General features: G+C 49.4%; 1 protein-coding gene across 2 annotated transcripts; it reads right to left on the bottom strand.

Moving 5' to 3' along the window:
• Nucleotides 1-515: 515 nt before the first annotated feature.
• Nucleotides 516-9522, bottom strand: Clec4f (C-type lectin domain family 4 member F). 2 transcript variants are annotated; one of them, XM_050165456.1, is made up of 7 exons: nucleotides 9362-9497; nucleotides 8319-8450; nucleotides 7932-8021; nucleotides 5568-6503; nucleotides 3464-3615; nucleotides 2532-2650; nucleotides 516-1778 (listed from the first exon to the last, which is right to left on the bottom strand). In XM_050165456.1, the coding sequence occupies exons 1-7, from the start codon at nucleotides 9435-9437 to the stop codon at nucleotides 1628-1630; spliced, it is 1656 nt and encodes a 551-aa protein (XP_050021413.1). In that variant the 5' UTR covers nucleotides 9438-9497; the 3' UTR covers nucleotides 516-1627. The 2 variants fall into 2 exon arrangements, with proteins under 2 accessions (XP_050021413.1, XP_050021414.1); XM_050165457.1 differs by having other exon boundaries at nucleotides 519-1778; nucleotides 8319-8429; nucleotides 9362-9522.
• Nucleotides 9523-10345: the final 823 nt, after the last annotated feature.

The following is a 10345-nucleotide window of genomic DNA, read 5'->3' as shown; positions in this document are numbered from 1 at the left end:
TAGGTACCTCCAAACTTGAACTCATCTGTGTGAAGCACTGTAAACGATTCATTTTTCTTTTGAGTACCATCACAGCTGTACAGAGGTTTTCACTGGTTCTATTTTTCTACTGTTACTGGTAAGCATGTAACACTGACTTTATCCTACGTATAACTGACATTTCAAATAAGTGATGTATATAGGAGAAAGAGAGAAGGAGAGAGAGGGGGGCATGTAGCTGGATAGGTGGAAAGATGGGGACAATCTGGGAGGAAATGGGGGAAGGGAAACATAATCAGAATATGTTGTATGAATTTTCAATAATAATAAAATAAAATCAAACATGGAGTCACTTGGCTTCTATGGTTACTAACACACACATACTAACAAAAGGAGGAGGAGGAAATAAACCAAAAAGATGCTAAAAATAAGTATGAATAAGATAAAGTTCTGTTCAGCCAAAAATATGACAGATCTAAGATATTCCACTTTTCTTATAATATTTATTTTAATTATAGGTATGTGTATCAAACTGTGCACATGAGTGCAGGTGCCCACAAGGCCAGGAGAGGGAGTCAGACCTTCTGTAGCTGAAGTCAGGCTTCCAGACAAGAGTGCTGGAACTGAGCTAGTATCCTCCACAAGAGCAGCACTCACTCAACCACAGAGCCATGTCTCCGTCCCCCAAACTGCCACAGCTGGACACAGCTGGAGGAGCTCTTTGGCTGTAAACAACTAAAAGACTCATACATAGAGGAAACCACTATTTCCAGATACTGGACCACAGGCAGACTAAAACTTTGGGCCAAGTTAGGGAGCTGGGAAGCAAATGGGGAGCCTGTGGCCCCATGGCGTTCTTTCTGAAGGTTCTTCCACAGGACAGGGAAGATAGTATTAACCTAGGTATGGCATTCTACCCATGCTGGGGAAAGAGAACTTACTGCAGCTTGTGGGCAGAGTATGACGAGACCAGAAGACAGGCAGGCAGGCAGGCAGACAGACAGACAGACAGACAGACAGACAGAGATCCAGAAACCTGCATGAGATTCCTTGTGCATCGATAGAGTGCTCCACAGGCACCAACAGAGAGCACCTGAGGGTCTCATCCTAAGGTGAGCAGAACGTAGAATCCCTGTAAAGATTAGAGAGATGAATGGGAGGATGGAGCAGAGACCTCACACCCCAGAAAACAAGGGAGAGTAACAGGACCCCATCTGCACCCAGAAGAAACCCATGGAACACTGGGGTGACCTAAGAAGGCCCCGGAGTTTTTGTAGCCCCTACTGCTGTCGGCACAGTCACAGCAGAGCCTGTGGGAAAGGATGTCTGTAGGAACAGAAAGACCCTGAGGGGAGGAGGGCCAGGCCAGAGAGACAGGAGTGTGAAGGCAGCCACAGGGATGAACGAGTACCAAGTTTCCATCCATTCAGGGGGTGTTTATTGAAGACCTGGTTGGGCAGGCATGTTGGGGTGCTGAGGGGACACAAGCATGCAGGGCTTATCTTTAAGAAGTCATCTCGCTGAAGGGGGCCACAGGAGGCAAGCGTGTTTCACATGATTAAACAACACAACAACACAGGACCCAAGGAACTCTGCAGTGAGTCCAAGGCTCTGGGAGTCTCGAGAAGGAAAGACTGCTCTGGCCCACTCAGGCCACAGCCTGACCTGTGGACTTCTTGCACACCCAGGGGTAGGCAGCCCCACAGATCATGTCATTCCACATTTGCCTCATGTGGACGCAGTCTTCAACCTCCCCATTCAGATGTCTCCAGTTGTCGGGCTGATTTTTTCCCCAAAACCTGGAAGAAAATGGCTTTACTCTGCTAGAGAAGTCAGTATTCCTTCCTGTGCATAAAGACAGACCTCAGGATGGGGACAGGACTGGAGCCAGAGCAGCCTGCTGAGTGACCCTGATGAAACCGCCCTCCTTCTGATCCAGGCTCTGCAGGGGCATCTCCACAGAACTCAGGCTCCGAGCCTCAGAGGCTCTTGGAGGCTCTTGGAGGCTCTGCGCTCCATCGACACGGGCAAGGGACAAGTAATCAAGAAACAAATGAACAAATGAAATCAGAAAAACAAGAAGACAACTGGTCTGCCAGCCCCAGGGTCTGTCCTTTCCTGATGTTCTTGTGTTGGCCTCATAGGCCACATTCTACATGTCATATCACACACCACAGACGTTGCACATCAAACATGTCACACCCATCACTCACACCACATGTATCACATAGAAAACCACACACATATGCTACATGCACACACCACAACACACTCCATATGTCACACATGCACACACAAAACTAACACTCAGTGGACAGGACCGTACACATAGGACAGTAAAGCCTGCCCAGTCTGCAACAGTGGTTCCATGGCTTCTGCTGACTCTGCCTACTCTCTCTATCTATATCTCTTCCAGCCTGGCTATATTCTGCCAAGCCATTGGCCAAAAGCAGCTTCTTTATTCATTAACCAATAAAAGCAACACATCCACAGAAGGACTTCCCACACCACAGGACAGTGCCCAAACAGTGCTAGACAGAGGTTAGACTCACCCATTGCTCAGGTATTGGTTAAACGGTGTTCCATCCACCCAGCGCCAGTTGCCCTCAATGCCATGGTCAGTGAGCCCGATCCAATGGTACTCGTCACTTGTGAACTTTGCCAGGAATTCCTGCACAAAGGAGGCTGGGCTGTGAGGAGCTGACTCCCTGGACCATCCCTTCCCTGACCCCTGAGCAGGAGGCCCTTCTCAGTGCAGGGGCTTCCAGAACCTTCCATGGTTTATACAGTATCTAGGTAGCAGGTAAGTCCCTCTGGAAGCCCAGCTTCCCCCATATTGGCTGTCTTGAATAACTCTCACCCCTGAGAAGGAGTTTTCTGGGACAGAAGTTCTCATCATAGTTTATTCTGAGCAGTACTGTAACAAGTCCTGGGAGAGCGGCAAGGAAGGGACAGTTCTGCAAGCTGAACTAAAGTGAACCATGCAAAATCCTCTGATAGCCAAATGAGCTCCTTCCAGGCCCTGAGCAGAAGGCCCTCTAAGGACAGCATCTAGGGTAGCAGGGCTTTGAGAGTCCCCAGGTGGTTAGCAGTGAGCCAAGCTCCCAGAGGGCCAGAGTCTCCTTTCCCTCAACCACTGGGTATACCCATGCAGACTGCTGCCCCGAGGGGAAGGCTGGCAGGAGTTGAGGAAACATCCCCGAAACCGAAGAGTGGGACAAACGTCTTTTCCTCCCCCCCCCCCCGAGGGCATCTGCTGGGCCCTGGTCCTCCCCAGAAGGTTGTCCTCCTTCTCTGTGCAGATGGCAGTAGCTGCCTGTGCTTCCTCCTCGGGACAGAGTTCTCTTAGGAGCCCAGCAAATAGTTCTTCGTCACTGATGGGAACATGAGAAGCTCCACCGCCCGTTAGGAGGACAAAGGGCTAAGTTTATGTGTCCCTAAACATTCACCACCCCTTAGCCTGCCCCAAGCCTGCAGCTCTGACCTTCTCTTCCTGAGAAGTCACTGATGCCAGGTGCGCTCCTTGGGACGTGCAGAAATTCTCCGCCTCATGCCACGACTTCTTCTCATAAGAAAAGTAATACATGCTTCCGCGGAAGACCATCCAGCCCTGCAGGATCAGCTGGAGAAGCTGATCTAGAACAGAAGTCAGGGGAGGGAGGTTGAAGATCAGAAGCAGAAGCAGACAGTGATGCCCCAAAGTCAGCCTCTACTGTCTCAGGTCTGACCTTGGATGGCCACAAGCCTTGGCAATTCCCAATGCTTGTGCTCTAGGATCAGGGCTGGGAGGCCACTCCCCAGTCCCATGTCCTATCCTAACGGCCATCTTCCGAGACACCTAGGTGTCTCTGTCTCAGCTTCTTCACCCATCAACGCTTTCTGCAGATGGCTGCTTTCTGGTATGCAATATTCTCCCACTCAACTGTCACAGGCCAGGTCAGTCTGCTTCTAGTCCTGCAACTCACAAGTTAACCTCTTTCCCTTCCTGACTTCATCCCCACCCACAGACTCTCACACAACCCCACATTCTCTGGAATAATGTTCAAACTGGAGAAGACAAGACAGGATGAAGACACAGCTTACATTTTTTAATTTATTTATTAGAAGGGTGTCACATGCATGTGACCCAGCACGCGTGTGGGAGCCAGGAGACAGCTTGCAGGAAGCAGTCCTTCCTTCCCACGATGTGGGTTCTGAGGATCAAATTCAGGTTGCCAGTCTTGGGAACAAGCGCTTTACCTGCTGAGCCCCTGGCCCACCCAGGAAGAAGGCACTTTTAATCAGGCAGAAACATCAATGACAGCACAAGATCCAAGGTCTCCGTGAAAGAGGGTCAGTGTGTGAAACACGGATTCGCGACATGTGGTCCCAACCTGGCTGAGCCAGCAGCGTCAGGAAACTGGCTGAGATGCATGCTCCTTCTCTGCTCAACTCCCAAACACGCTTTAGCACACACCATGCATGCATGGCTGTGCCTGCTCTGTGGGTGATTCTGGCATTTGTCTGAGATCTGAGGTTAAAACGGAGATAGGCAGCCTCTTCTCCAAAAGTGAAGCCCTGTGGTCTCTGTGGCTGCTTCCTCAATATGGCAGCAGGAAGCAGTTAGAGACCTTAGAATGCAGAAACCAAAAATGCTCTCTGTTTTGCACTTAAAGAAAAAATTCAAGGGTTTGGGAGGTGGCTTAATCAATAATATGGCTGTTGCGCAAGCATGGGGAACTAGTTCAACTCCCAGCACCCACGTAAAAGTCCAGTGTGGGACATGGTGTGCCTATAGTCTCCGTGTTGGGAGGTGAAGACAGGTGAGACTCCTAAGCTCATTGGCCAACCAGCTTAATGGAATTGGTCAGAAACATTGTCTCCAAAATTAAGGTGAGGAGGGCTATAGATGTAGCTCACTGGATAGAGTGCTAGCCTATTTTACAGAAAGTGCTTAGTTCTGGCCACGGAACTGCATAAAGCAGGCATAGGAGGGCACTTCTGGATTCCCAGAACTCGTGGAGGTGAAGGCAGGAGGATAAGAAATTCAAGGTCATTCATGATTAGATAGCAAAACTTAAAGACAATCTTAGGAATAAGAGACTGTCTCAAGGATAGAACGAAAGATAGATAGATAGATAGATAGATAGATAGATAGATAGATAGATAGATAGATAGACAGACAGACAGATAGATAGATATATGATAGACAGACAGACAGACAGATAGGTAGATAATAGCTATATAAGACAGATTGAGTGGGGAAAGGCTAAGGAAGATAATCTGGCCTCTATATTCATGTGCAATCATATGTAATGTGTACATACATTGCACACACTGAAGAGGAAGAGGAGGCAAGTTGAAGACATGGCTGTCAGCCTGACTGCTACTAGATTCACTTATCAGATTTTTTTAAAGTACTGATCTTCCTCCCCAGATTTTGAGGTAAACAAAGAGGCTAAAGGGTTAAAGACCATCATCCTCCCCAGAGGCTACATCTCCCAGGGTTTATTCTCTCTCTCTCTCTCTCTCTCTCTCTCTCTCTCTCTCTCTCTCTCTCTCTCACACACACACACACACACACACACACACACACTTTTCTCACTTACTCTGAGTTCTCTGCTCCTGTGAACCCACAGCTTCATGCAGGGCTCCTAGGCGACTCTGTTCCCCCTGTATCTTGGCAATGAGAGTTTTGGTAGCCTCCAGATCTGATTTCAAACTCTGCAAGTCTGCCTTGGCCTTCTGCAGACTGCTCTGTAGCATCTGGACCTTGGATTTCAGAGCCTCGACATCTGTCATGCCTCCTCTCAGGGTCTGTAACTCTTTGCTGGCATCCTTCAGCTGATCATTGACGGCCTCCATGTGGAAGGTAAAGGAGCTGGTGCTTTTCAGCTCAGCTTTTAACACCTGGATCTGGGCATCCGTCTGCTCCAGGTGGCCGTTCGCCTTTTGTGTCTGGGCAGTGACTGTTTGCAGGTCTTTCCTTAATGAACTCATTTCGTCACCAGCCCTCTCCAGATGGTCTCTCATGGCCTGGATCTCAGCACTAGTGTTGTCCACACTGCGCTGGAGAAAGCTCTGGGTCTGGGAGCTGAGGTCATTGGAACTCTGCAGACTTCTCCTCAATGCCTGGATCTCAGTCTGGGCTTCCTCCAGGCCTCTGCCCAGGATGTGGAGATCAGCACTGGTGTTTTCTGTGCTGCTCTTTAAGAGACCTTGGGTCTGGGAAGTCATAGCATTTGCCTTTTCCAAATCTCCTCTCAGACTGTGGATATCAGCACTGGCCGACTCCAAGGAGATTCTCAGTGCCTGGGTCTCCAAAGCCAAGGAACCTGAGTCCTTCAGCACACCTTTTGCCTGCTGGATGTCAGCACTGGCATCCTCTAGGTGGTCCCCGAGCAACTGGACCTGAGAACTAACATTCTCCACTCGGTACTTCAGCATCTGTATCTCCTCGTACCAAGTGTTAGAATTCTCAACATAGTCCCTAACCCTCTGGGTAGCCTCTTGCTTTTCTGCTATGCTGCCAGAGTAGGGATGATCTGAAAAGAGGAAACAAGGGGTGCCATTGAAGCCCATTATGTAGGGAAGTTCAGATGGCGAATCAGAATGTTCTAGGTTATAAGTTAATACTGTCAACTTGGAAGGATCTAGAATCACCCAGAAGCCAAACCTCTGGTTGTGTCTATAAGATAGTTTCCAGAAAGGTTTGACTGAGATGTGAAGACCCACCCTGAATGTGGGCTGTACCAATCCATGGATTTGGGGGGGGGAGGGTCCTAGACGGAATAAAAAAGAGCAAGAGCTGAGAGCCAGTGTCATAGCTCTCTCCTTCCTGACTGTTGATGCAAATGTGATCAACTCCTGCTTCCATGCCTTCCACCTTCTGGCCATGATGAACTGTCCTTCAAACTGGAAGCCTAGACAAACTCCTACTTAAGCTGCTTTTGTAACATGTGTGTTGCCGCAGATATATTAGATAGCAGATACGTAAGATACATTAGATAGCAGAAACATTAGATAGCAGATACATTAGATACATAGATAGCAGATTCATTAGATAGCAGACACATTGGATGCATTAGATAAACCTCCAGACACAGCTCTAAGTGTTCCGAGGGCAGCCCACGGGTCCTGCAGCTTCCTAGACTCTGGGGATGGATCGCCCAAGGATGCAGATCTAAAAACAAGGTGGGTGGAGAGAGAGCTGACTGCTGCACACACACGAAGGAATAGGAAAAATTGAAGTTCTGGCCTGGGTTTAATTCCCAGCACTACTCACGATCATATAACTGAAAGGGCACTGAAAAAGGAAAGAACATAAATTTTTGATCCTTTTTTTATGAGACTCTATAACTAAACTGCTCTTTAGACATGACAAGGAGGAGCTACTTGAAGGTCAAGTCAGGAGAGAATCGGAGGGATCATCAAGGCTACAAGTAAACTCAGGGAGATGGGGATGGGAACAGTGATTGTAAATTGACTCCTCGCCTTGACTATAGAGATGGTTTCAGGAACACACTTCTTCACCAGGATTTATCAGAGTGTAGGTTTTAAAAATGTGCCCAACATTTACAACTACAATAGCTCAATAAAGCTGTGCTTAAAACAGAACAATTTGGAGCTTGGGGATATAGTTCATTTGAGAGAATACTTGTTTAGTTTGCACAAGGTTATGGGGTCCATCCCCCAGCACCACAAAATCTGGGCATAGTGCCTTACACCTGTAATTCCAGGATTAGAGAGGTGGAGGCAGGAGGATCCTAAGCTTAATTTCATCCTTAGCTTTTTTATTTGAAATCAACCTGGACTGCATGAGACCCTGTATCAAAAATTAAAATAGTTCAAATGATGTTCTTTAAAGGAGGAAAGCGGGAGGCAGAACTAAGATGTGGCCACAGAAGCTGGACCCAGGGCCCGTGCTCCCCCATGCCCGGCTCCCCATCCCCGATCTCATTGTGACTACTCACTGTCAGGCTTCTGTATAGTAGAGTTGCTTCTCAGAAACAAGGCTTGGAAGGAAGGATCTTCATTCTGCTTGGGTCTCCAAGTCTGTAAACCTGAGGTAGCCATTCCTGGGTCAGCTCAATCCACAGCCCTGGCACGACAGGCTGCCCCACACCAGCTAGGGACCAGAAAGAGGGAGGGGCACCAAGGACCACCCCACACAGCTTCCCTGCAAAGTTTCCATTCTCTTGAGTCATTTCAAAGCACAATGGGCTTCAGGTCTGGGCCGAGATAGGTGGTAAATTGTTGCTTCAGAGAGCATGAAGACCCAGAGACCTGCCCTTTGGGTCTCTTGGGATCTTTGCACAGAAAGAAAAATTCATGGTGGCTCAGGTCACCTGAGAACTTACCCACCAGAAAAAGAGCCAGGAGAGAGAAGAACACAGCCATAAGTGTCAAGAAGGCCTGGACAAGTCTCAGCATCCTGGAAGCCACGGGAACAGTTGGTATAGGGTCCCGCCCTGCATGGGAGAAGACAAGGCCTGTGGGGATGAGTGTTGGGAGGGCTAGGACTGCCACTCTCTGAAACAGTCCTCTAGCTTGTCCATTAGAGATGAGAACAGCCACCATATTCTCACAGGGGAGCTACAGGCAGGAAAAGGAAGCATTCTCAGTGGACCAGGCAACAGCCAACAATCAGCAGCTCACACCTCACAGAAAGCTGTAGTGGACCAGGCAACAGCCAATGATCAGCGGCTCACACCTCACACACCTCACAGAGTCTGCATTGGACAAGGCAACAGCCAACGATCAAGGGCTCACATCTCTCAAAAAGCTGTAGTGGACAAACAAAAGATCAGCAACTCACACCCCTCAGAAGCTGTAGTGGTGTCCTAGACAGAAAACCTGCCCCAGAAGGCATGGCTACAGAAGTATGATCAGAAACAAAGAAGAAAATGAAGGAGGAGGAGAGATGAAAAGGAGGCCTATGGCAGGGTCCCAGACCTCCAGGTCCAGTTTTGTTAACAAACCTGACTAAAAGAAGCATTATAGCCCCTGGGATGGATGGTTGCATTCCTGGAGCCTCCCACAGAACTTGGACTGTTGTTACAGGTGCCCTTGCCTTCTTGGCACTGCGGTTAAGGGGCAAGGGTACACCCACTAATGACCTCAGAAACCACCAGCCCCAGAGGACATGGTGGGTAGGCAGTATTCAACGCTGGGGTTCAAAACCAGGCCATCTGAACTTAGAGAGCTCCCTTTCCTTCCCTCGGGTTACTGTACCCAGTGGAGGGGCTTTAAAGGTTCCATACAGAGACCGGGTTCTCAGAGTTCTGGGCATCTGTTGACCCATTTATTTCACCCTGACGAAGATGGGTATGAGACGAGTTTCTGTACTGGCATGGATGGGGTCAGAGGGCAGGGTACAGGCGGGAACCCTAAGTGTCCTCACCTCCAGGCTGTAGGGAGACATACTGGTTGTCTTTGCAGAATCGAGCCACATCTCCATTCAACTCTGCCTCCTTCATCCTCTGCCACTGCTCCTGTCCCCGGGTCCCCCAAAGGCCTGTCCTGTGAGCCAGCAGCAGTGGTTTATGTTCTCCGAGGAGGTCATGTCCACTCCCCAGCCCTGCCTCCTTCCTTCTGACTCTGCAGAAACCCTGTGTCACCCCTGTCCCCTCCTCCTGGAGGACCAGAGGCCAAGAGCCCAGCAGCTCTCTTCCTCTCTGCCCCGCCCCCCTCAATGTGCCTCAGAGTCACATACCCTCGATCCTCTTCTGTGGGGTCTGGGTCAGGCACCGAGGAAGGGCAGATTGCAGAGGAGCATCCTGTTGGGGCTGAGCAGATGCTCAGTCAGTGAACCACTTGCCACACAGCATGACGACCAGAGTTTGGCTACCCAGCACACACATGGCAGCATGTGCCTGTAGTCACAGGGCTGGGGAGGCAGAGGCAGGAAGATCCTTAGCACTTTCTCGTCAGCCTGCCTACTTGAATCAGTGAGCACCTGATTCAGTGAGAAATTCATTTTCAATAAAGGTGGAAAGAGAATAGGGAAGACAGCCCACATTGACCTCTGATTTCTGTCAGACTTGAGGTAGCACTCGGGAGGCAGAGGCAGGAGGATCTCTGTGAGTTCGAGGCCACCCTGGTCTACATACGTGAGTTCCAGGGCAGCCAGAGTCACATAGTTAGACCCCATCTCAGAGACAAATAAAAACAGTCAGTGTATAAGGTGGGGGGAGGGGGATTTGCGGCGGGGCAAAGTGTAGGTGACTGCCCGCCCAGAACTCTGGAACTTTGCAGACAGAGCAGAGGAAAAGCCCTGAGATGCTTTAATTTGGTTTCTGACTGGGTCCTGGTCTAGAGTTCCTGCAACCCTGACTCCTGAATGACAGGAATGCCCCTGGCTGTTCATACTGTGCTTCCTCTGAGC

This window comes from Alexandromys fortis, unplaced genomic scaffold, assembly GCF_014885135.2.
Source record: "Alexandromys fortis isolate MF-2015 unplaced genomic scaffold, M_Fortis_MF-2015_v1.1 scaffold_158, whole genome shotgun sequence".
NCBI lineage: Eukaryota > Metazoa > Chordata > Mammalia > Rodentia > Cricetidae > Alexandromys > Alexandromys fortis.
Note: the sequence above shows the minus strand (reverse complement) of the source record. Positions and strands in the feature narration are given on the sequence as shown.